Source organism: Tachysurus fulvidraco, chromosome 4 (genome assembly GCF_022655615.1).
Source record: "Tachysurus fulvidraco isolate hzauxx_2018 chromosome 4, HZAU_PFXX_2.0, whole genome shotgun sequence".
In the NCBI taxonomy this organism is placed as follows: domain Eukaryota; kingdom Metazoa; phylum Chordata; class Actinopteri; order Siluriformes; family Bagridae; genus Tachysurus; species Tachysurus fulvidraco.
Window position 1 is genome coordinate 7,356,454 of NC_062521.1, and position 26,967 is coordinate 7,383,420.

General features: G+C 37.6%; 1 protein-coding gene and 1 long non-coding RNA gene across 8 annotated transcripts in view; both read left to right on the forward strand.

Moving 5' to 3' along the window:
* anapc1 (anaphase promoting complex subunit 1) overlaps window positions 1-19,224 on the forward strand; it is a 36,902-nt gene extending 17,678 nt beyond the window's left edge. For all 5 annotated transcript variants that reach the window (XM_047812649.1, XM_027165848.2, XM_047812651.1 and 2 more), the window contains exons 23-48: window positions 328-364; window positions 494-567; window positions 737-915; window positions 3,444-3,670; window positions 4,323-4,441; window positions 5,211-5,482; window positions 7,354-7,588; window positions 8,449-8,540; window positions 9,199-9,333; window positions 9,483-9,565; window positions 9,752-9,830; window positions 10,957-11,031; window positions 11,963-12,033; window positions 12,202-12,292; window positions 12,431-12,490; window positions 12,585-12,778; window positions 13,462-13,548; window positions 13,810-13,927; window positions 14,192-14,269; window positions 14,697-14,764; window positions 14,857-14,995; window positions 15,979-16,065; window positions 16,321-16,416; window positions 16,792-16,996; window positions 18,444-18,578; window positions 18,872-19,224. In XM_047812649.1, the coding sequence (XP_047668605.1) occupies window positions 328-364; window positions 494-567; window positions 737-915; window positions 3,444-3,670; window positions 4,323-4,441; window positions 5,211-5,482; window positions 7,354-7,588; window positions 8,449-8,540; window positions 9,199-9,333; window positions 9,483-9,565; window positions 9,752-9,830; window positions 10,957-11,031; window positions 11,963-12,033; window positions 12,202-12,292; window positions 12,431-12,490; window positions 12,585-12,778; window positions 13,462-13,548; window positions 13,810-13,927; window positions 14,192-14,269; window positions 14,697-14,764; window positions 14,857-14,995; window positions 15,979-16,065; window positions 16,321-16,416; window positions 16,792-16,996; window positions 18,444-18,578; window positions 18,872-19,017 (3,182 nt within the window). In that variant the 3' untranslated portion in view covers window positions 19,018-19,224. The remainder of the gene's footprint in view (window positions 1-327; window positions 365-493; window positions 568-736; window positions 916-3,443; window positions 3,671-4,322; window positions 4,442-5,210; window positions 5,483-7,353; window positions 7,589-8,448; window positions 8,541-9,198; window positions 9,334-9,482; window positions 9,566-9,751; window positions 9,831-10,956; window positions 11,032-11,962; window positions 12,034-12,201; window positions 12,293-12,430; window positions 12,491-12,584; window positions 12,779-13,461; window positions 13,549-13,809; window positions 13,928-14,191; window positions 14,270-14,696; window positions 14,765-14,856; window positions 14,996-15,978; window positions 16,066-16,320; window positions 16,417-16,791; window positions 16,997-18,443; window positions 18,579-18,871) is intronic.
* Window positions 19,225-20,683: 1,459 nt separating this feature from the next.
* Window positions 20,684-26,967, forward strand: part of LOC113655410 — a 29,829-nt gene continuing 23,545 nt past the window's right edge. Inside the window, exon 1 of one of the 3 annotated variants that reach the window (XR_007140490.1) lies at window positions 20,684-21,280. This is a non-coding gene — a long non-coding RNA (uncharacterized LOC113655410). The remainder of the gene's footprint in view (window positions 21,281-26,967) is intronic. The other 2 variants (XR_007140491.1, XR_003443712.2) reach the window with 2 other exon arrangements.

The window sequence follows — 26,967 nt, forward strand, 5'->3', positions numbered from 1 at the left end:
AAGGTTTCTTGTATGAGACTGAGGTGATATTAAACAAATGATATTGATTCGCTCTGTGTGCCATACTTTTACTTTTGCTAACCCTAACCCTAGATCCATCTATAAAACATTTGTTGTGGTAGCTCAGTGGTTAAGGTGTTGGGCTACTGATCGGAAGGTCATGGGTTCGAACCCCAGGTCCACCAAGCTGCCACTGCTGGGCCCCTGAGCAAGGCCCTTAACCCTCAGTTGCTCAGTTGTAAGTCACTCTGGATAAGGGTGTCTGCTAAATGCCGTAAATGTAAATGTAAATGTAAATGATATGTTCCATCCTTTATTTTTCCTTAGGGCAGAAGAAGGGTTTCACTGAGCCTGCCCTAAGAAGGTAATTGTCATATGACTGCTCTAAAAGGGTAAAACGTGTAATCGTAACAACTATAATTGTACAGAACATCTACATTTGGCCTCAGAAGCCCTTTAATTTTCAGGCTGTGTTTTGTGTGGTTGGTTGCAGACAGAGCAGTGTAAAGCAGAGTTCTCCAGCAGGCTGTCTCGCAGAGAAACTGGTGGTGTGGTTGACCTCTGAAGGTGTGTTTGACATTCATCGTTAACTCCACATCTTGTCATACTATGATTTAAAAAACCCCAGTTCTACTTGCCTGAGATATAATTGATATCTAGCTATAAGCTTCAAGGCTGTTCACAAAAGTGAAGTTAGTGCTTCTATCTAGCTAAGCTTTTGTCTTGTTATTTTAAGGCTTTATGCTGAAAGATCTGGAGTCTGTGCCTTTTGGTGTGGCGCTGCCTATCCGTGATGCCATCGTCCAGTGCAGAGAGCATCCCTGCTCCGATTGGTCTGAAGAGGTCTGTGCTCTGATTGGACGACAGGATTTAACCAAGCAGGCTCACAAGGTTTCCCTGGCCAAAGGAAAACCGGTAAGTAGCTTAAAAATAGCTACCAGCTACCTACATAGTGACTATGCAGGAAGCACAGAGCATTATATACCAGAGATGTTTACAAGTCAAGTCTTAAGTCTCTCAGCTTCAAATCTGAGTCAAGCCCTTAGTCATGTACTTAGATGTTAAAACTCAAACTGTTAGCTGTAGGCGTTGTATTGCACATAAGTGAAACACAGCAATATTATTTCTAGGTAAAGCATTGCCCTGCACGTATCCCGGGTTTACTCAGGTGCACCACTGATTTAAAAACAACGCCAACCCGTTGCCCTTTATCTGTCCTGATGGTGGCATTGTTTTTGAACTTTGATATAACTCATTGAGCTGGATGTTATTTATTGAGCACCACAAAAAATCTACAGATTGTGGTTAGGCTTGTAATGAAAGTATTAACACAAACATATAATTCTGCTCGATATTGTGCTTAATGAAACACTAGCATTAAACTCACAAAAGGTTTTGGAAGTTTTCATTTGTTTTAGAAAAAGCTAAACTGCGGTTTCCTGTTTTGCTTTTGTTTGACTAATTTATTTTAATAGAACGTTTAGTATAATTCCAGAAATACATCACAGAGAGTACCAGAGACCTTTAAAATATATATATACACACACAAATATACAGTGGTGTGAAAGTGTTTGCCCCCTTCCTGATTTTTAATTTTTTTTTCTTTGCCACACTTGTTTCAGATCATCAATCAAATGTAAATATTTGTCAAAGATAACACAAGCAAACACAACATGCAGTTTTTAAATAAATAAGGGGAAAAAAATCCAAACCTACATGGCCCTGTGTAAAAAAGTATTTGCCCCTAAACCTAATAACTGGTTGGTCCCCCCTTTGCAGCAAGAACTGCAATCATGCATCGAACTTGCAATGAGTCTGCTACAGCGCTGTGGAGAAATTTTGATCCGCTCATCTTTGCAGAATTGTTGTAATTCAGCCACATTGGAGGGTTTTCGAGCATGAACCGGTCATGCCACAGCATCTCAATAGGGTTCAGGTCAGGACTTTGACTAGGCCACTCCAAAGTATTCATTTTGTATTCATTCATTTCAGAGGTGGTTTTGCTGGTGTGTTTTGTGATCATTGTCCTGCTGCATAGGACAAGTTCGCTTCAGCTTGAGGTCACGAACAGATGGCCGCACATTGTCCTTCAGGAATTTTAGTAGACAGCAGAATTCATGGTTTCATTAATCACAGCAAATCTTTCAGGTCCTGAAGCAGCAAAACAGCCCCAGACAATCACACTACCACCACCATATTTTACTGTTGTTATGAGGTTCTTTTTCTGAAATGCAGTGTTACTTTTACACCAGGTGTAATGGGACACACCTTCCAAAAAGTTTGTTTGTCTCATCAGTCTACAGCGTATTTTCCCAAAAGTCTTGTGGATCATCAAGATGTTTTCTGGCAAGTCTGAGACGAGCCTTTATGTTGTTTTTGCTCAGCGGCAGTTTTCATCTTGGAGCTTTGCCATTCAGGACATTTTTTTGCCCAGTCTCTTTCTTATGGTGGAGTCATGAACACTGACCTTAACTGGGGCAAGTGAGACCTGCAGTTCTTTGGATGTTGTTGTGAGCAAACACTTTTTCACACAGGACCATGTTGGTTTGGATTTTGTTTTCTCTTAATAATAAATACCTTAATTTAAAAACTGCATCACAATATATAAATTTGTTGTTTGATCTGAAACATTAATGGTGACTGGTCTATCATTTAATTAGTATAATAAATGTTGTTAAAAGTGTAAAACTTCGAGGAGATACTAGTATGTAAAATAAAAAAATAATAATAAAGAATATACTCCATCTGGTAAAATGCAAGTTTTGGACATTGATTCCCTTTTATGTTACCAATTAGAATAAACTAAGATAGTTATTGTATACTATTTAAACCAAAACATTACAGCAACAACAAAATCATGTTAAAATGGCAGGTTTTTAGGATGTAAAAATTACAACATATAAAATGAAGTGAAAAACAATCAAAGATTTTAGGTAAAAACAAACAAAACAAACAAAAAAAACACCCAATAACCTGGCTACATAAAGTGTGCATACTTTAATAACTGTCTTTGTTCCAAATGACCCAATTACATTAATTATCATATAGCTGTCATCAATTAATTAATTCTGAATAATCCTTGACAAAGGTCAGCTGTATCTGAAGGATTTTCTTCACGTCTTCCTGGTTTCATCTGACTGCAGAAGCTGTGGTTTACAAAGAGCTTACAAAGCATGTAGTGTAGATCTCTTGTTGAAAGGTATCGGTCATGAGAGGGGTATAAATGCTGGAACACTGTAAGGCCATCATTAACAAATTGAGAACATATATAAAAGGACAAAAACTTAATAGAAACTGTTTATACAAGTTTCCTTTTTTTTTTTTTTATAAAAAAAATATATTTATGCTTGGGGAGAGAAAGTAATTTGTTTCTCCTGTGTGTGTGTGTGTGTGTGTGTGTGTGTGTGTTTGTTTGTTTGTTTGTTTGTTTGTTTGTTTGTAAGATGGTAGCCCTAAATGAGCCACTAGAATCTCCAATAACGAGTGAGGCAGATGAGGAAGAGGATGGTATGACAGATCTTCACCCAGAGGTGACGGGACTGATCTGGAGCCGTGACCTTCGTGTTCAAGAGGTTCGCCGGTTGCTCCAAAGCTCCAGACCTGTGCGGGTCAACGTCCCCCACCTGCCAGAGGTCAGCGACCATGAGTATATTGAGGAGAAGGAGAACAAGTAAGAGAACCCACCCTTTTATGTACTTATTGATTGTAATGATGATTCTACATCATCATAGGGCTTATTTATTATAGAAGCTTCTTTACTAGTACCGGCGGGATACAACAGGAGAGAATTAATAATAATAATAATAATACATTTTATTTATAGGTGCCTGTAGGTCACAATACATATTCAAACAAATATATATAAATATAAATAAATAAAACAATATTTTAAACAGTTATCTTAACACTTAAACATTTAAGTGCAGCCTAAGATCATGTGGAATAAGCACTATTGAATAGATAGGTTTTGAGTCGTGTTTTAAATTTAGTGAGAGAGCCTTGATGAAGAAGAGTGGAGAGCCTAGTGGTTATGGTGTTGGGCTACCAATCAAGGTTGTGAGTTTAATTCCCATGTCCAACAAGCTGCCACTGCTGGGCCCCTGAGCAAGGCCCTTAACCTTTACCGTCAGCCATTTGCTCAGCAAGGAATCTACAGTATATGCTGCTAACATACGTGTCAGAATATGACAGGATATAGACAAAAATGTTTCTAAGATTAGTTTTTTTGCAAATGTACATTTTTTAAAATAGTTTTTCCAATGCTGTAGAATAGTAAGCAGTTCTCACTTGTTTAACTGTACCACTCTCATGTGTGTTGCCAGACTTCTCCAGCTGTGCCAGCGCACCATGGCTCTCCCTGTGGGTCGAGGACTCTTCACACTGTTTTCGTACCATCCAGTGCCGACCGAGCCCCTGCCTGTGCCCAAGCTCAACCTGACTGGTATGCCCAGGCACAAAACAATCTGCTTTGTCTAAATAATAAGACATCAGAACTAGTTAGCATTTAGTATTTTGTACATATGAAACAGATGCTGAATGAAAATGCTATTATACTAAGGGTGTTCTGGCTACTTGAAGCTCTCATGTTTGCATCTTGTTTTCTCCGGCCTATTTCCTCTTTGATGTTCATAGATAATAACTCTCTTCCTCTGTCATGTGGCTTAACAGAACCACACTTAGAAAACAGTTCTCCAAGACCGGGCATCTGCTCTTATTTTCTGGTCCAGAAAAATATGTTGACTGGATTAGCTCTAGAACTACAAAGGGGAAAAAGACTTCTGGTTTCCATTCAGAATTTTACCCTTTTTAGTATGCAGGAAACGGTAATGCAGGATGTATCATTCAGTATCTGTGCTGATGGATAGATTATACAGTTATACATGGCTAAAACATTTATATGCAGCTGATGGGAAATGTTTGCATGTGGCAAAATTGTTCAACCTATTCTTGGGACATCAGTTTCAATTATTGTCCCTGGGCTCCAATCGATGCCACAGTCATCTGTGGCTGAAAGGCTTGGTATTACTCTGCACCCCTGTAAATCAAAGTGGAACAGACCATATCTGATCATCTCTGAGCTCAATCACAAAACATGAAAACGTACAGACGTCTTTCCCAGGTCAACGTTTTGATACTCATTATTTTGTTAATTTCGAAGGAGTTCTATAATTGTTTGAAAAACATTTTTTCCCCTTCACTTTATTTGGCAGGACGAGCGCCACCCAGGAACACCACTGTGGACCTGAACAGTGGCAATGTTGATGTGCCACCAAATATGGCAAGCTGGCCCAGCTTTCACAACGGTGTGGCAGCAGGCTTGAAGATTGCGCCAGCATCGCGTGTCGAATCGGCTTGGATCACCTACAACAAACCGAAGAGCACTGAGCTTGCCAACGAGTACGCAGGCTTCCTAATGGCGCTCGGCCTTAACGGCCACCTCACCAAACTTGCCACGCTAAATATCCACGACTATCTAACTAAGGTAAAGGGTTTATAAAGGAATCGACTCTAGGATCCAGAAATCTACAGCATTAATTATTATATTGTACCATCAGATGGTCAGAATCATCTAGAATTCAAAATTCTGACTACTTTATTTTTGTTGGTAAGATACGGATAGGTGTTTCTTCTAAGTTTTATATTATTAACATTTGAGGAAACATATTGTAAGAGTAGCAGTAGATATTTTTTCCCAAAGTACTTACATACACCCAATGGCTATTTTAGCAATTAAACTTACTGTAATATAGTTGCACATTGCTCATTAACTCCTCTCTACTTTACTCATCAATAAAAAGTCATGACATCAGGGCCACTGCTAGCCAATTATTATTATTATTATTATTATTATTATTATTATTATTATTATTATTATTATTATTATTAACAGAGTACAGTGGAAATGACAATGAGATTTGATTTATAGGAACCAATTAACAGTTGTACTCCATAATGTGTATGAGTAAATAGAAGGTAGGTGTACCTAATATAGTGGCCACTAAGTGTACTTAAAACATTTCTCACATTGTTTTCAGTGCACTTTTATAGGTCAGCTGGTACTACTTCTTCTTCCTCTTCTTCTTCTTCTTCTTCATATTTATAATTATAAGACTTTTCTAGTCATTGGCCTGAATTAGTTAATTTTTGTTTTACCTACATCAAAATAGAAAGCTTGTGGATCACAGATAAAGAAAATGATTGCTATGGCCCAGAAGGATGACTAATTTCCGTCCTTTCTTTTCAGATTTAGGCTGTGCTGATATAAGAGCTATTGTAGAATGTATTTAAAGTTTCCCGTGTAAACTCAGACGGATTGAAAAGGAGCTAAAAGATAGCTTCCAGGTTGAAAAGGGGGTATTAATGATAGTAGCTGACCCCGCTTGGTTCCCATGCCGTGCTCGCTGTATTACATTTACGGTTTGACATTTCAATCTGTCTTTCCTTAGTCTGTGTAATTCTCTCCAGTTTTGGAGTTACACACTCTAATTGTCTTTTTCTTACTTCTGCTCTCATCCTGTTGTTTTTCTCACATGAAAGACGAACCTAAAGCACAGTTTCATTATGACACTGCACTGCTTTCTCATTTCCAGTCAGGCTAAGCTCTATCACTACTTTCGGTGGTTACAATGCATATATAAGATCGATGGCTCTATCTTTACATGCGTATTTACACTGGTCCTTTACCACATCGAGAATGACAGCCTAGGCTTTCTAGAATATCATAGTACTCAATTACGAGAAGCCCGCGAAAAACATCCTGTTTTACACACATTCATTTGAAAAGTGAATTAATGAATGAAGAACCGTCTATTTCTTCTACTTGCCGTTGGACCCTTTAGATTTGATTTGTAAATTAAACACCATCATGTTTGTCCCAGTTCCGAGGTATTCTCTATCGAAATAATTTCTACACTGATGAATTCAGGAGGAAAAAATACCCCTCAGCATTCCAGTCCTTTATTAGAGGCAGCTTAATGTTCTTATGCTTTCACCAAATCATGTGGCAGCGGCGCAGTGCATACAATTCGAGAGCATCCTTTAACACAGCGATCAGAATGGGTGATATTTTTGATCAAATTGAAACTGATGAAATTGTGCCTTGAGTCACTGAGATGACATTAGTCCTCATTCTGATGTTCAGTGTGAACCTGAACTGAAGCTCTTGATCTGCAAGGTTTTATGAAGTTCACTGCTGCCATGTTCATGGCTGATTGGATAGAGATATTTAGGTGATCCTAATTTATTGGCCAATGAGAGTAATTTTGCACAGTCAAATGTTTGCATTGACTGAACCTTTAGAAAGATTTGAATTCTAACGTTTGAATTTTGAAGATTTTTATTTTTCTTCCTCAGGGCCATGAGATGACGAGCATAGGGCTCTTGTTGGGTGTTTCAGCAGCTAAGCTGGGCACTATGGACATGTCAGTCACACGCCTGCTGAGCATCCATGTGCCTGCTCTGCTTCCACCCACATCCACTGAACTGGATGTGCCACACAGTGTGCAGGTGGCAGCAGTGGTGGGTATCGGACTAGTGTACCAGGGTACTGGACACCGCCACAATGCTGAGGTGCTGCTTGCAGAGATAGGTCAGTACAGAATGGGATCACTGTATCGGAACGTTGTACAGATGTGTGTGTGGGTGATGGTGGTCACAGAGGGGTTCTGTTAAATGCTCTAGGTGATAAGCAGGAGTGCTCATATGTGTTTGTATGGGTGTTTAGATGATAATGATGAATAAGGTCAGTATAAAGGTTGCTCAATAATCTTGTGTGATATAATGATTAGAATCATTTCTGTACAATCTTGAGTGTGAAGTTTATTAATATAAAATGTACAATGAAATGTATAAAAATTATATAATAAAATGTATAATGAAAAATGAATATAGTTTTAACTTGGCTAACTTTATATACAGTGAAATATATATATATATATATATATATATATATATATATATATATATATATATATATATATATATATATATTTTATATATATATTAATTATATATATATATATATATATATATATATATCTATATATATATATATATATATATATATATATATTATTATTATTATTAAATATTTATATAATATATTATATATATATGAATTTTTTATTAATCTACTGTGTCAGTCAAGTCTCGGGCGCATTCCGACAGTTTAAACAGCAATAGATCAGCAATGAAAATGTTACCTATATGTCCATCCATGGTTTTTTCACTTAAAAAATCCACTCTCCGCCTGAATTACAAATTGGAAATGCTTGCGTCATGTTTATTTATTTATTTAGTCTAACCGTTTAGACAATTAAATCATTAATTTTTTTAATGGTAAATCACAAGGAAGGAGCAATCGATATCACACAAGCCCAATGCTCATTTAATGGGTTGGACGTGAGCATGCTTAACAAGGTGTGTGTGTGTGTGTGTGTCTCCACACAGGCCGTCCTCCCGGGCCTGAAATGGAATACTGCTCAGACAGAGAGTCCTATTCTCTAGCAGCAGGTCTGGCACTTGGCATGGTTTGCCTTGGGGTGAGTGTGTAAGCGCTGCCAGATTATGCTGAGAATGTTTTCTTTCATGCAAACTACATTCCCATGGCAAGTCACCTGCTATGCCAATTTATTCGCATGTTTGTGTATATTAGCAATTCCCACGGTCACCTGACAACATCCTTCCTGCTTGTTATCTTTCAAGCTGCTCATGCTTCAAGAATATCTTTCATGTGGTTGTGTGCACTGGAGGCACTCCCTTTCAGATTCCAAAAGTTCATATAATATTTTTTTCTCATGCCTCTGTGATCTCTTATGATTTGATCACGGATCATGGAACTTATGATCTCAATTTTTTTTTGTCATTCACCAAATAGTGCATAGTTGCAACAATTTGTGGTTCTCAGATCATAATATTAAAGTAGCAGTTATGTCTTATTCTTATTAATAGATTAGATTCAATTTTCTCAAATATACAAGAACCCTATTAAATAACCAGAATTATAATTAATTAAATGTAATTTGAGGTTCCCGTTTCTATCCAAGGCCATTTTTGTTTGGAAGACAAGTTCAAACACAAGTGCAGGAGTTCTCAGAGCATTGTGTTACATCTAAAAAAGCATTGTGTGAATATGTGTAAACTGTGTGTGAATCTTTAAGCTGTGTTTTTCCCATGCCAACTAAGCCTCTCTACCTGTAGCATGGGAGTAACCTGATCGGCATGACAGACCTGAATGTGCCGGAGCAGCTTTACCAGTACATGGTGGGAGGACACCGACGCACACATACCGGCATTAACCGAGAGAAGCATAAATCCCCAAGCTACCAGATAAAGGTGTCAAAATTAAAAAAAAAAAAAAAAAAAAAAAAAAGAGAGAGAAAGAAAGATATATACGCTATTACCAAATTATTCAGGACAGAATTACATCAGTGTGTTCAGTGTGAAATCTGATCTCCCATGAAACTGTTAATTATTAATTATAGGAAGGTGACACGATCAATGTGGATGTGACCTGCCCTGGTGCCACCTTGGCTCTTGCTATGATCTATCTTAAAACCAACAATAGGCAAGTGTCTTTTTTTTTTTTTCATGTCTTGCTCCAGTTTCTTTTTCTGTCTAGCTTGTTCTTCACTTCCTAGTTCAAAACAGTTCTTTTTGAAAACCCCCAGTGTGTACTAAGTATCTCACAGTCAGTGATTGTGTGATGTCACCCGCACCCCCACCTCCCTCTCTCTCTCTCTTTCACTTTCAGGTCTATAGCTGATTGGTTGAAAGCCCCAGACACCATGTTCCTTCTGGACTTCATCAAGCCTGAATTTCTGCTGCTAAGGGTGAGAAGAAGAGTACAAATGTGCGGGAACGAGTAATGGAACGATTGATGGATTCTTCTTAAGTTTACTGGGACCTTTTAAGCACCTTTGCACTTTCTGTTATGTATCAAAATAGTCTGACCCAGCATCTGATGGTTTCTGTATCCGGTTACAATTTAACAGTTTCTCTAAGACTTCAAACTCTGCCATGACAGTAGACTATTTCTAGTATTTGTTTATAGAATTTCGTTTTAGTGTAGTTACAGTCGATGCAGCTTGAGGTTTATATACAACCAGACTATAGATATTCGGTTTCAGCATTTCACAGCTCCACATATTTCATTTTACCTTTTATTTGAGCTTTATTTCACTATATATGTATTATAGTAGATCAGACATTTACATTATCTGTCCCTATAAACAGTATGGAAAGTCCAGATATTGATGTTAATGCCTTCTGGATTTTCTATGCCAGTTGACAGAATTATACATTAATATGGAATGCATTTATTGTTTTTGCCCTTGATAAAATGGAAAAATTCCATAAGAGAGCCCTATATCTCCATGGAGGCTGTCATGCAAGGAAAAATCCCCTTTTCCAAGACATAAAAAACAGACCTTTTGGCAGTGCATTCTCTGGTCAAAGCAATGAATTGGACCACTTGGCCATAATTATGATAATGTGAGCACCAGCTATGGGGCAAAAAGTGTGAGGAATGTGATGAAGCATGGTGGTGGCAGCATCATGTTGTCTGGGTGTTCTGATGGAAAAAGGGCTGTGGCATTTCAAAAAATACATCCTGTATGTTAACTTTTAACTCTGATGTAATCAATAAAAGCCAAAATAAATAAATCTTTTAGCTACTATTGTGAAATGACCTTTTATGGTAATTAAGTAGACACCCTAATTGACGTAAGACAGGAAATGTATGCTGAGATGAAATGTGCATGTAAATATGCAGGCTCAACTGTAAATATTTTTCATCAAACAGCTCACCATCACTTTTGAAAGTTTTAATTGGACTCAGACATGCATGTCTTGTATAAACATGTACCAGAGTATAGAAAGAAACCTGTAGGGGGAAGATGACAGCAGAAGCAATGAGTGGAGGATGACTGAATCTCAGTGCTTGCTTTGTGTCTACAGACTCTGGCCAGATGCCTCATCATGTGGGATGAGATACTGCCTAATGAGGAATGGGTGACTAGCAATGTGCCTCAGGTACCAAATCAACATATTTCACTGACACACACAAACACTATACACACAGGCACTTTCCTCTTCAGTGTTGCATTCCTGCTCCAACTGGTTTGGTGGTAAATAAACGATGTGGTCCACATCAACTCAGCTTCCTCTAGCTTTTTGAAGTTAAGGGGTCACTAAGATGTTTTGCAACGACTTTTTGAAAGTCACCCGTTGCAATGCAAAGCAGCGTTAGTTAGTTTTTTTTTTTTAATTGCTGCAATCCAAGGAAGTCAATGATTGTTGTGCAAATAACAGGTTACTTCCATGTGTTGCATCGTATGCTGCAATGCAGTGATGTAAACATTCAACATCTGTTTCAGAAAGTTATTTCCAGCTGTTTGTAAGAAATCAGTATTTGTTTTTAGTGCAAAAATGCTGTGGCAACTTGTATCTGCTCTAATGTGGTCTGGAAAAAGCTGTTGGAATTTTGCTAGATTTTCTTTCTTTTTTTTTTTTTAAATATATAAGCTGCTTTCTTACCCTGTCTTGGTGTCTATCTGCAAAGATCATGTTGACAAAGGAGCCATAAAAGCTATCTAACATTTTATTTGCTAAGAGTGCCTTTCTCATGATTTTATCACCTGTTTGGATAGGTACATTAATAACAAGAAATTTAGCCAACAGAACAAAAGTGACTAAATGAATCGGCGATAGTTTCCCAACTGATGCGCGTGCACACAGAGTGAAGAAATGACAGTGAGGCTCTTGTTTAAATACCGCAAGGCATTTCTGAGTAATCACGGATAATGAAACGCACATTAATGTGAATGATAATTAAAGTGATTTTCAGCGTACAGTAGTAATGAGCCATTGCAGACATATTTGGTGAACCATACCTTATCGATAAAACAAATACTGTAGCCATACTGTACTCTGATATTTAACTAGAAAGTGTGTTTGTTGGTAGATAATTCAAGAGAACATCGGACTGCAGGATGATGCACTAGTATCGGAGGATCTGAACATGGAAACTTTGGTGTAAGTTCATTTCATTTGTTCATGTGTTTGTTTGTTTGTTTGTTTGTTTATTTATTTATTGTAGTGCATTTTCCAGCTATTTTAGTTTGGGGCTTTGTTTATAAATTTTCCATCAGTACATGCCTGATTTTAAGCTTTCAGTCTAAAGCCACATGTTCCTCTGCTCAGACAAGCTCATGATTATATCATCGCTGGGGCCTGCATGGCTGTGGGTTTTAGATTTGCTGGATCTGCAAATTCTGATGCCTTTGACTGCCTGGTAAGAAGAACCACTCCACACTAGAGATATAGTTTAAGGCCTTCAGTCAGTAAAGACATGCTTCTTGCTATTTCTTGCTGTTCTTATTACTATATATGTATATACACATATGTATTATATATATATTTTCCCCTACAGTACAAGTTTGCCCGAAACTTCATGAAGTCTCTCACTAGCACCACGTCTACAGCTACAGTTGTAAGTTGCATCTCAAAGAAGGAGAAATTATATCGGTCACTCAATGTTTGTTTGTTTGTTTATTTATTTATTTTTTATGGTGTTTGTCTGACAGTCGGGGCAGTATAACCTGCAGACATGTCTGAGCATGGTGCTTTTGGCCACTTCCATGGTCATGGCTGGCTCAGGGAACCTAAAGGTGCTTCAGCTCTGCCGTTTTCTGCACAAGCGTACTTTCGGTGAGATGAACTACGGATTCCATATGGCTCACCACATGGCCTTGGGCCTGCTCTTTCTCGGAGGAGGCAGGTCAGTTCATCTTGTAGCTATATCACTGGGTGATGCACCTTTGGGTGATACGAACATGCTCACAAATACAGCTTTCTTCTATTGAAAAGCACATGATATGTGTATTAAATAAATGAAGCAAAACTAACGCTTCTACACGCTTCTGTTTTCATCTTTTGACATTTTATGCTTTTATTTTTGCATCATTTTGTGTCACATCTTAAATATTTCAAATAATTTCAGGAAAATTATTCTTAACAGTGAAGGTCTTTTTTTTTGTTTTGTTTTAAACTCACTACTGAAAAAAACGTGAAGAAAGTCTGACTACATAATGTCTTGTGTAACAGAACGTTGCAGAAACATCTTGGATCAGAAATTCCTCAGAAACCTCTATCTTTCTCCTCCCCATGTTACAACAGCAGTGCTGATGCAGGTGTAAAAGCTGTAGCCTGTGAATGTTGTGCTTGTGTAAGGGATTCGAAGGAGGGAAAGAGAGAGAGAATGATGAACATGCCACAAGGGCCTCTTTTCCCCTCCTGAACCTACTCGAGCACATTCATACACACAGTGCAGCTGTTATTTTTAAGCGAAAGCCATTCAAATGGCTCAAATAGCGTTTTTAAACTAAAACTGATCACTCATGAAACAATGAAGGACCATTTTACCGCTTGGAACAATAACGCTTCATGCGGCTTTGTTCACAGGTACACACTCAGCACCTCAAACTCCGCCATTGCTGCCCTTCTCTGTGCTCTTTATCCTCACTTCCCGGCTCATAGCACAGATAATAGGTAAACTCACTACACAGTCTCCCTTCTCTCACTGTTTTTCTAAATTCAGTGGGGTTTTTTGGGGTTTTTTTTTTTTTTTTTGGAACCTCCATGTGTTTAAGGGTATTTCAGTGGTCTCGTTAAGAATATTTATTGTGCTTGTCTCAGGATCGGTTTAATCTGGTCGCTCTTAAATGCACCTTTAACTAGTTTGTGGTTTATTTGTCGGTTGAGATTCAGACAAAGGTGTTTGTGTGTTGCTTCCCCCAACAATCCTTTTAGGTATCATCTCCAGGCCTTGCGTCACCTCTGTGTGCTGGCAGCTGAGCCTCGGTTACTCGTTCCTGTGGATGTAGACACTCTGAAACCGTGTTATGCCTTGCTTGACGTCACCTACAAGGTACTGCATATGAACATGTACATGTATGCTGTGTAGTTTTCAGTGAAGCAACTGCAGTCAACTCTAAATCCTGAATTTATGGTTGAGTTGATGGGATGGTGGGGGTTGACTTTAAATTACCCCATGCCACCCGAGGATTGGAAACACACTGTTAACTACAATTACTGAGATGCCCCCTACCTTTGTGTTTGATTACACACAGTGCCATGTACTGACTGAGTACTGGTTTTCGAGATTAAAAGCAAACAATTGTGTGTTTAATAGGAAACACAGTGGTATGAGGAGACAACTGTGGAATTGATGGCTCCCACTATGCTCCCCGAACTTCATCTCCTGAAACAGGTAACATTCAAAAGAAATGAATTAAAAGCAATGCATAATCGATCCGTCAAAAGAAAAAATCGAATGATTAACTAGTTGGTTAAACAGGTTTATTAGTAGAGGATTTTTGTTTCTAATATGTTGGTGTGTGATGTGCTGTTTAGATTAGCATTATTATATCATTGCATTGAGATATTAGGTTTTACGTGAGACGTTTGTTTCTGGGTGAAATATATTTGTAAACTGCAAAAAGACACTAAATGCTCCTTAGCAACATGACACCACTACTGAAGCCTGCATCTTTAATCTAAATCAGACTAGATCCAGATTAAAAAAGTGGTCCGTTTTTTTCTTTCATCTGAAATGTGTACTTGTATGGACGTGTATTATAATGGCAGTGAAGATTTTCTGTCCAAAGTAAAAACAAGTGAATCCTGTGTGTGCACAGATTAAAGTGAAGGGTCCGAGATACTGGGAACTGAACATCGATCTGACAAAAGGAACTCCGCATCTGCAGTAAGTCTAAACAGAGCTATGTTCTGTAACACGCCTGATGTCTTGTGTTTGGGTATAAATGCAGATGCCGAGCCGTGTGTTTTTCGCTCCAGGTCCATCCTTTCCAGAGATGGCGTTCTTTATGTGAAGCTGCGTGCTGGACAGCTGCCCTACAAGGATGATCCTCGGGGTTGGAAAAGTCTTCTGGCTGCTAGTGTGAACAACAGAAACCCAGAAGTGCGCACTTTCAAGGTCTGTCAGTGTGGCTGATTTTAAAATAAAAAAAAAAAAAGAAGAAGAAGAAAGTGGCACATTAACATTCAGACCATACAACAGACTTGTTTGGTCTGGAAATATTTACTGTAGTTTTAGGTCCACTTTAGTGCCATATTAGCTTTTATGAGTGAGGATTTAAATCTAAGAGCACAGATGCATATATACTACTGTTTTTACTACCTTTTTTCTTTCTTTTTTTTTTTTTTTTTTTAATTAAATAGTCCAGACCAGGCTCCTAAAAGAAATCGAAAAATCTTTTCGCTCACACAGAAACCAACATTTGAGCGTTTGCATTTCTTGTTCCAAAACCAACATTCCAGTTGCAACAGAATGGGGAAAAAAGTGTTTCATTTAATTCCATGTACATGCTGTATGTAAGCCTAGTACTTTTCTTTTAAAACGTTTGGAAGGCTATGAGAGACCTTGTGTTTCTACTAATGAGAATATTTACAACACACACTTTTTCCCCCACACAATTCCATCTGTGGAATTTTATATGTACTCCATAATATGTAGAAAACTCCACAAAAAAAAATATTGATAATATGCAACTCCACAATTGGACTTTTATAAGCTATTTAATAGCAATACAGTATGTATTTAAAAACACGAATTAGTGTAAATGTTTATTTTTCATCCTAAATAACTAAACTGTGCAGCACAGAAACAGATGGGCTCAGATATCTGTCTCATGCAAACTTTATCATCAGGTTTATGTTGAGAAATCGTTTGTAGTAGTAGTGCAACGTTCCTCATCCATGAACTGATTACACACAGTGGGAGTGTTGGGAGTTTGGAGGAAAGACTTAAATAATACTAGTAGCTCACACAGAAAAAAGCTTATTAAACCAGAAACTACCATCTCACATCAACGTTTCTGTTAGATTGGAATGCTTTTGGGTGCATGACCTTTTTACTCTGTCATATCTCTCCTCTCTCTTTTCATCTGTCTCTTGTAGCCTGAAGCCATTTCAACATTCACGTCAGATGCTGCCTTGGTTTCCTTTGCAAAGTACTTCTGTGAAGACTCGGAAAACATGAAGAATGTGAGTTGAGTGAAAACAATGGCAAACCGCCACACGGATTACATCTGACAATAAAAAAACAGGCTGCAGAATTGTACCTAGTTTAGACTTTATAGAGTGAAACTATAAGACGTTGTAAAGGCTTTCTAATTTAGCTCCACCCATCCTCATACACTGAGGTCAGGAAGTATTTGTTTTTTGTTATTGTCGTTTTTTTTTCCTCTTATTTTTCTTGTCTATTTTACTGTTTTTCTTGTTTGTGATTCTCTTCCACAGAAACAGGAGACCGTTGCCTTATTCTCAGCTATACTGTATGAATGTGTGACCCAGGAAAATCCAGAGATGCTGCCCACTCATATCTCTATTGATCAGGTAATTTTATTTCTTTATAACATTATGGTATCCACTAAACAGGGAAAGGATCAATCACTGTAGTATTTTAAACTCTACTTTGACTTTGTTTGTATGCAAACACCTAGTGTCCTCAGTAACTCAATATGAGTGTTATCTCATGCTGTGCAACAAGAACAGGAACGTTATAGTCACGTTGTGATTCTTTTGCAATGCACTTTTTTTTTTTTTTTGACGATAAACACAGTAGCACTAAAAGTGTTGCTTATTGAACTGGAACTTAGCAATGTTTGGTTTGTTCAAGCTACTATTTTTCATTTAGAAAAGCCAACAAGCAGAAAACTAATTCGTAGTACTGCTTCACTTTAACATGCTTTGTGTTTGTGTGATTTGAAGGTCGTGAAGGCTCTGGAGCAGGGTGACCTGAGTGAGACGTTCTCTCTGTGGCAGATGAAGTTAGTGCTGGAGCTCTGTGAGAGCAGAATATTACAGCAGAGACTGCGGGACACACAAAGGCAAAGCCGTGGTCTGCTGCTAAGTTCCGAGTTCCTGCCCGTCATGAAGAGCTCAGCCGACCAGGCTCTAGACCGCTGGCTTTGTGGTAAGCAACGGACACACACAATGGTGCCAGGAAGGGATGCATCGATACTAATACTAGCAGCACTCTGATATCTTATGCATTTACTCAGACTCTGACTTTTAAAAAAAATTTTTTATCCGGAAGTTAACCCCATGATACCATGTGACATAGTGTATGTTGTCAAACTTATGATGACAACTTCAGATGAAAATGTTGATTTATGCTGAAAATGCATGTTGAAAATGCTATTAATGATTTCAAAACAGACTGAAATTGCAGCAGAATCTGATGAACCAGCTTAAACATATCACTCATTGTGGGCAACACATAGCAGCCACCAATACTGATGTAAACACTGGCTAGCATGGAAAAAAACTGACTATGCTGAGTGAAATTTGCTCTGAAAAGGCTGACTCAGTATGCTGACTTTTTATAATATTCTTGGCGATCAGCCACTATAGTTCACTGAGAGAAAAAAACGGCGCTGCAAAATCTTACTCAAGCTGAGATAACTCGTATAACTCGGGTAAGTGAATGAAAATGAATGAGTTTGCTTATCGTGGCTGAAGAATTATAAACGTAGCTAAATAACATGAGGATGCCTCTGCTAATTATTGCTATCAATATAATACTGATTTAAAAAACATACCATAAAGCATGTACTTGTGCTCATACTTGAACTGGGTCTGGTATCGAAGCATCCCTAGTTTCAGGATCTTTATTTGATTCTTTAAGGGGAAGTTGGTCTTTTTAAGGACACCTGACTGCACCTGCATGGTGGCTAGTAGGAAGTAACTAAACTAAAGGCAGAAATTGTAACGGTAACAATGATATTTGTTGGTGTAGCACTTTAAGCTATGGACATTTTCACAAAGCAGTTTTACAACATTAAATTGTAACATTTTTTAATTTATCTGTAATAAGCAAGCCAGAAGCTGGTTGGAAAACCTCCCCGAGACGATATGAGGAAGAAACTGTGGAGGAACCAGATTGAAAAGGGAACCCATCTTTATCCGGATAGCACGATTATAAATAATTCCTTTGTGCATGGACAAAGTGCAACTGTGTGGAAATTAATTCTAGCTTTAACATGAAGTCTATTTTTGTCTAACTGTGCTTATGCTTGGCACTTGAATTTCAGCTTCTCTGTCAAATCCAATGAATTTGTTTACAGCTTGCAGTGCCGCAAAAAAAAGCAGTGTTCAAGACGTCAACCTAAAAATGCATGTCCTAAAATCTGGAATTACTTGTGTAAATCTTTTTACCTCCTTACAAAAGCAACTGAAAGCTCCAATGTCTGCAAGTACTACAAAGGTTATTTTTCTAGCAGTGTGTAATAACAGTACTTAGTAAGCTTAAAAACGTCCTGAAGAAACCTCTCTCTTTCTCTCTCTTAGAAAAAGCTTCTGCATTGAATGGAGGCGAGCATATCGTCCTATTCTCTGACCTTTGATCTTTTCCTACACAGACAACAGACATGTGCTACAGGAGTACATTAGAAGGCAGTCTACCAGTGACGATACAGACACCAGCATTTTAGCCTGCTTCTTGGTCTATCACTCAATTCCTAGCTTCAGGAAGATGGCCACTGTAGACCTTGATGGTAAAAACTTATTGCTCACATCTGTTTATTAACACATCTGTTAATCAATTGCATAAGAGATAAAAATATAACAATGTGAGAGACCTCTGATTTCTTCACTGACGTTCATCAATATGTGCTTGTTTTGCTTTTATTGAATTTGCAGTGTTGATGCAATACCCAAATTATTTTAGCACTTTCCAGAAGAAAACAGAGAGCAGGAAGACAATAATACAAAGTGTCCCTGAATGGAGCTGAAAAGCTTCTATTATGCCTCTGACTCGTATCTGTTGAACTGTTTTTCTCTTCTTTAGGATGCTCCACTTTCCCTGAGCTGCTGTTGAAGTTCAGTCAGTTGGGCGTTCCTGTTCGAGGCCTGCTGCATCTCAGTCCTTTGCTCTTACAGGATGGTGGCTCGGCAATATTACAAAACTTTTCCTCTGACCCACAGAAGGCGTGAACATAACATGTTCTTTTTACAAATGTCTTCCAAGGGAGACTAGAACACACAATTAACATGAAATCCTTTTGAAAGGATGGCCCAGGTTTCATGGAAAGGCCTGGTTCAGGCTTAAAGTTGACCACTTCTGCATTGCAGTTATGTAAATAATTTGTATCCGTGTTTGTGCTTGTGGTAATAGTGATAATAAATGATATGAGATAAGGATTTTTAATGGTTCACACTTTGTCTGTTTAAAAATATGTAATTTTATTATGCAGCGTATTGTTTTGTTTTTTTTTGTCAGTATTTGCTATGACTGACTGAACTGTTGAACAAGACCATTCCTGTGCAAATGAAAAACATTTCCCAGCCTGGAAACACATTGCCAAACACACCCACTCACATTCCACACTATTTGCATAGCTACATTTTTGGTTGTTGTGTCTGCTGTCTCACTCCACTATGGGATGAAGTGAAAGGACTGTTCATGTTCAAAGCTTTCATTGTATGTGAAAGGAACTTTAGGAGTAGTGTGTGTTTCATTTCATAAATAACACGGAAGGCTTGGGTCTTTGCAATGTCAGCAAACAACTGATAAAAAGCATAGAAACTGTCAGAGCAGCGCTTCCTGTAAGTGGTGTAAGTGGTGTAGCAACACTAGGAGAGAATGACTGGGCATTAGTCTTGTGGGTCTCTTTAGAAAGTTAAATAATTCGTTATATCTGAAACCAACCCAGAATCATGGCAAGGTACCATGATAAGTTACTAAACACACTACACTACCACGTGAAATGGGTCTGAGAGCTAATTAGTGCCTGCTCTAGTGTCTGAGCAAATCTACAGTAATGTGCTCTACAATTCCAGCAACTTATGCTGCAAGAACCATGTAACCACCGGCATGCAGTATTTAAAGAACATGTCCTGCAGCATGCTGTTTTTAGCTTTCAGCACAACCGAGCAAAACTGTTGCATGTTTATATCGCTAAATGTTTGGTTAGTGCGTTTTTAAAAAAAAAAAATTTTAAGCTCACAGCAGTACCAGATTTTTAAAAAAGATAATGATACAGCTTATCATTATCTAAAACAAATACTACAATATTTCTGATGCAACCTCAGCCTGGCTTCCTGATGTGGCAAAAAAAAAAAAAAAAAGAAATAAAAGAGCATCACTTTAAATGCACTCACAAATTTTTGATGAAAACTCATGTTTGCAAAACCTCATACTCATTTTTTGTTTTGCTGGACAGAATAGGGCCTTTGACTGCTGCTCTACTTAATGTACATAATTGACAATCTAGTACAATGTGAGGCAGCCAAATGATGTCTGGAATGTGAATAAAGAATAGGATGTAGAAGGATCGGTAACCTTCAAATGTGACCCTTCTCACACTTGGTGTTCTTTTTGGGGATTTGGCTGGCTGCGTGTTCAAACATAAGTGTTTGGATTTCACAGACATATTAACAGCAGACATTTATTTCAGACAAAGGAAGTAAGAGTTCATTGTAACTGACTGAATGACTTCGTGGTTATTCAGTTGATGTGAATTTGGTTTTCACACCCACCTTTAAGCGTGTGAGAACAGGCTTTCTGAAGGCAAACTCCTACAAACACCCCCCCCCCCCCCCAGTCTTTTTCTCACACCTCATCATCCTAACCTTCCCATTGAAAGAAACCTGACTTAATATTCAGCCAAGCTGCAAATGTATTTTCAGCTTTTTTCCTTCCTCTCTGTTGCCAAAACCAGAACCGCCCAAAACAGCATGCAGCTGCAATGTGTTTCCTCTAAACACTCATTTGGCTACATGGGCAACTCGAGCCTCTATTAAAAACAGTTTTGGCCCTTTTTCCTAGCAACAAGCGTCTTGTCATCTAACTTTATTCAATGTTTATGTATTTTTTACTTTGGGTAGAAGTAGTAATAGTGATAGGGCGTGTTGTATACAGTGATCTCGAGGCGTTAACCGCTTTATGGGCTAAACTCCATTCACACAAGCAGGAAGATTTGAATCTGCGGCGAGTCTGACGCTCCTGAGAAGTGGGCGTGGCGTCGAGCCGGACAGACTCAAACACAGGCTCCACTCCATGAATGAGTCAAGTCACCGACGAGCCGAGAGGAAAAGAATCAAATTCAAACTAAAAGAAACAGGAAGGTGCGTTTAGTTCATTTATTCGTTGTATATAACTTAAGCAGTTTTGTGCAAAAAGCTCACTTAAATCTCAGTTTAGTCATTCTAACTGAAGTTATCCGAGGGCTCACTAATGACTCTACTAGAATAATCGGTAAGTATTTGTACACTCAACTCCTACTGTCCCGAATACGGGCGGAAAAACACACCTTTTTTTAAATGACCGTTTTCAGCACCTGTTTTAACTAAGCAGTCCTGTTCTATAAGTTACACTGAACTTTGCAGACAGGTTTTGCACATGTGCCAAATTTGTACTTGACTGAATTATGTGCACAGACACCTTGAAATTATTATTATTATTATGTTCAGCGCAGTTTGAACTGAAAAAAGGTTGTTGTATTATGTAAAAATATATATATATATATATATATATCACAGTTCAGAGAATTTCCGAGTTAGGTGACTTTACTGTCATTGGTCGATGACACAAGAGGAACTTGTGCGGTGAAGTAGGAGTGTTTCTTCACTTCCTCTTCCTTTTATTTCAAAAAGATACAACTAGAGAGGAAATGCAAATGATCTTGAACTCTCCATGAAATCATGCATTCTGGCATGTTTAATATAAGGTGTGCTAATTTATTATTATTTCATGTTATTGTTGTCATTTATTTATTATTTTATTTATTTCCCCCCCCCAAATGCTTTATCGGACATCCCAGAGTCCTGCATGCAGTAGCTGGTGTTCACGTTCGTTTTTTTAGGTCATATGCGTGTGCAATAAGCGGGGATCCGCGGCGTGGTTACTGTGTTGAGTCACGTCGTCTTTTCATGTTTCTGCGTCACTAAGCCCTAAGATGGGGGCGTGTCCGGGAGGGGGCGTGTCTGGGGGTGTGTTTCGAAAGCACGCGCGCCTCTGTATCCGGGTAGAATAGAAGAGCCTCGAGGCGTGTAAACGCATGAAAGCGGTTTTAACGTCATCACAGCGGCGCCACGGCGAAGGGCCACACAATCAGAAATATCTGAACCTTAAGCAGCCCGTGATTCGAGTCCATTGTCTGTTGTCTTTTTTCTTTTTCTTTTTCTTTCTTTCTTTCTTTCTTTCTTTTTTTTAAATATATGAAATTGCCGTTTTCTGTTCCTTTAATGTACAATAGCGTCATTGAACTTCCTCTCGTTTCCATTCATGTGGTTTAAGTCGAATGGCGCGTGCGCTACATTCATGAAAATGTGAATTAAAGGGTAATTTCCAGTGAAGCATCAACCTGCCAGATGAGAAATAAGTGTAAATGTCCCATATTAGTCATACTGAAAGAAGGAACAGACTTAACAGAAAAGATTATACAACTATTTATTTATTTATCTATCTATCTATCTATCTATCTATCTATCTATCTATCTATCTATTTATTTATTTATTTATTTATTTATTTATTTATTTACTCATTCATTCATTCATTCATTCATTCATTCATTCATTTATTCCAAAATGTTATGTACAACATACAGAAGAATGATTAGCCTATAAATAAAAGAATAAAATGTGCTCGTTAAAGACGTTTAAGGATATTTTCGTGCTTTATAATATAATGCTGACTGGATATAGAGCCTATAATAAATAATGTATAATAGGTGTAAATAATAAATAAGTGTAAATAAGCATATGCAGTATGAATAAATATCATGCTTTATGTACTTAGGTGTGAACATATGGGGCTGTCTGCTAGTTTGGCGAAACTTGTTTCCAGTAAATTCTCTTAGTGGCTTCCACAGAAGAGGAAACAGTGACACAAAGTCACATTTGTTAAAGAGGCTTCTGTCTATTGTTATCTTTTGCGTGGTTTTGCAATGACTAGGCTTTAGTGCAGCATCCTGACCAGCTGGGATGTGCTGGTAGATACTTTAGGTTATAATTTAATCACCTGTTATTTCAAGTAAATATCCCAATGTTAATACAGTTAAAACATTTCAAACAGTTATAATCAGTTTAGTAAATAGAGAAGCAAAAACATAATACAGACATGATACAGCCTGTACTTATAGTGTCTGAGTACAAACACAGACCGAGATTAAACTGATCTCCACAAATGTTTGTACTGTATTAACACTGGAATTAAAGTATACGCTTGCCGCCTGTTCAAGCTTCTTTTTAAATCATGCAAGGAAAATACTAGTATTCGTGTCTTTTAAACATACAGAAGGTAAAAGATTTACTGTATCTTAGGTTTTGGTGACACCTAGTGGACATTTACGGAACTACAGGGATAGCGGTTTAGCTCTTAATATCAAATACCGCGGGTCCTAAATTGAGTTCTAGATAGATTATAAACTATTTTCAGGCGTACTTTTAACTAAAAAATAAAACCTATCCAAATCACTTTAACTCAGTCGGATTAGATTATGGCCAGGGATGATGATTTTATGATCTAAACCTTAGTGAGGTACCTCAGGTAAAACTAGTATTAACAACATCAGCTAAAGGCAATTTTAATAGAACCAGGAAGAGCTATGTTTATAGGCATACTGTATATTAGAAAATGTGGCGTTACAGGTTTGAGAACCACGGGTTTAATGAATAACTTATTACTCTATAGTTAAAACTGGGTGCTTTGGGCCTAATTAAAATGCTGTCTGACAGATTAGTTTAGTTTGTGGTTCACAGTCCTTTTGTTATTGCAGTCAATATACCACAAATAAAACTTTAATTAAATTTGCTCTGACATTTGCACACAGTGGTAGTCCTACACATACTGATGAGGGTTGTTTACAAATTAATGACTCAACGTCAGAGACGGTGAGACGTGCCATAAAACATGCCAAAGTACAATATGAACTAAAAATTTAAATGGTTGACTTGAGTGTGCTTTATTAATAGGGTCTATGTAGGTATATGAAACCATTTCAGAGCATTTCTTTGCACGTGGTGGCATTAATAATGCAAAGGCCAATTTTACTGTTCCATGAAACGTTCTCTCCCTACTAATGACCTTAGCGAGATGCAGGGCCTTTTAACAATGGTGTTGTTTCATTTGTGAACAAATCATTGTTATTGAACAAATTGTTTAAGTGAAGTTCTCTTAAGTGCTGCATGTTTTAAAAACCTCACTGCTTTGACACCATTTTCCTTCCATTTAAAGTGTGAAGGTGATTGTAAATTGGTGATTGTTGTTTGTTAACTAATTGAACAAACTAAGGAAACAGATGAGGATATGCTGACTTGATGTAAGACAGGCTTTATGTGCCGTTTATATCATAATATGCTATACAGGAACATGTAAAGATGATTAAGATCCTATTATTATTATTATTATTATTATTATTATTATTATTATTATTATTATAGCAATGAAAACTACTTGATTATTCAAAATACCTTTCTAAAAAAAATTGTAAAGCATTTTTTCCAATTACATTCAAATCCATCCATATTTGGCAGAAATGTTGTGTGTAACACTGGACACTTTTGCTTGTTTGCTTGTTGTGACAGGGGCTGAGCCACCAGATGGCGCTGCGGTCTAAATTTTAATGAAGTGACGCACCAACAATTGAATCAGAATCAGCTTTATTGCCAGACAATTGCACTATATTATGGACCCAAATGAGGTGTAAACCAGTTTATATTTGACCTATTGGATTTTAAATGGACTGCTTAGTGATTTACATTACTGTGGATCAACATGTTGTGTTTTTGAGATACAAACTTTAAAAAGTTGATGAATATTGGAGACATGTATAAATGTTAAAGTTTTACAGACCTAAATGTTGTTGGTGTACAAGTCATCAGGTTGTGGATGTTGCCAAGAAACGGCTAATTTACGAGTTGAAGATTAGCTCTTAAGAGTCATGAAGAGATCCGGTGAAAGTTTACATTCAATAAACTAGTAACAATAAAGACTCACTATTAGTTAAGATAATTTTTGTCTTTTGTAACTGCACTCTTCTCTGCTGACACATTTGTTAACACACCCATCTTGATATGAAGTGGAATAGTTTTTTTTTTTTGGTTTTATGAGAAACGACCATATAAACCTCCGTAAGAAAACGTCATGTCGAAGGAAATTGCGTATCACGTTTGTTCTGTACATGTGAAAATTTAGACTGTTCTCTAGTGAGTTGAAGTTAGAGATTGCTATATAATTTTGTCCACAAGGTGGCATCATAGACGATGAAAACTGAGGCTGAATATAGCTTTGTTGATCTAGTATTATATAGTATGAATAATTTATCTGCAATGAAAATGGCTCGTGATAAAGAATATGGTGATATATCTGTATACAATATTTGTATACTGCAAATATTGTGCGATACTAATACTGTGATTATCTGTCACTCAGCCAAATGTACTATATTAAAGTAGGTTTCTCAATTTTACCAGCATGCCAACTTCAATTGCATGACCAGCTGGAAGAAAAGTAAAAAAATATGGCTTTAAAACTTGAGATTAATATCAGATACAGGACAAGAGCTTCCATTAATGTTCAAATCAGAGTGGAGAAAAGGTGTGATTGAATTGGTGACTGATGGGCTGGTTTGAGTATCTCAGAAACTGATGACCTGAAAGTTTGACCCATAAATCTCAATCTCTAGAGTTTATAAAGAATGCTGCTAAAGAAAAGAAAAAATTGCATTAGCATTCTCTTCTGATCTCTCTCAGGATGTTTTTTTGTACCATTCTGTGTAAACTCACTCACTCACTCACTCACTACAGGCTGTTGTGTAGGAAAATCCAAGATCAGCATCTTCTAAAATACTCAAACCAGCTCAACTCAAGACAAAAATAACAATACCACTGTTACAGTTACAGAGATCAGACTTTTTCTTTATTCTTTATTTCTTTATTCTATTTGATGTTTTTCTCTTACCTGTATCTCTTGACCATGGTTGGCGGATTAGATAACTTAATGAATTGACAGTATTTTTCATTTTTATATAATAATTTTTTTTTCTGTATAACTTTCAGCAAATAATAAAAAAAAGCCTTTGACTTGTTAGGCACGGCAGAAGAAACCTGTGAAAGATGAGTTAATGTGGATCTTCTTCTGAACATATGTCATCACAACAATGCTGCATATTTACTGTGTCCATTAATTCAATTGTCAATCACGCAGACACCAAAGCTGTCTCTAAAGCTCCTTGGTCATTCCAGCCGAATAGCCCGCAGCAGCATCACTAATCAATGTGCCCTATGAGGATGACACTTCCCTGTAACCTCTATGTGGGAAAAGCATAAGTCATTGTAGTGGAATTTAATGAATATTGATCGTCTTTAGAGGTGCAGTGTAGCACAGAGAGACTGTGTGTGTGTAGTGTTGAGTGGAACTCATGATGAGCCCCTCTAGGGTTTCCCATTCCCCAGAGGATGCATGTAATGGGAGAATATTGATCAGCGTTTTTGTGTGTGTTGCTTCTCTAAGGAGACCGATCCAGTGAGAAAACACCTACACTTCTTTCTCACAGGCTTTAGTAGAAGAAGGAGGAGTAAGATATCCTGCTGTGTGTGTGTGTCTGTGTGTGTGTGTGTGTGTGTGTGTGTGTGTGTGTGTGTGTGTGTGTGGACTCACTTGCCTGAAACGTAAACTCATTGTATTTAGAATAGTTAGTAAAATGTTCTACATTTTGATGTACTCACATCACATGGACGTTATTGTTAAATGGAATTTTCCCTGCAGACAAAATGATTCCATCCATCATGTGGGTGGCTCCACCCACCAGAAACTCCCACAACTCACTGGTGGACATATAGCACCATTACTTAATGGTGCAAATGATTTTTTTTTTCCATACAGCCATTGCTATTAGAGTATCTAGAGAACTTCGAGGGGTCCTTCAACTGCAAATGTGTGA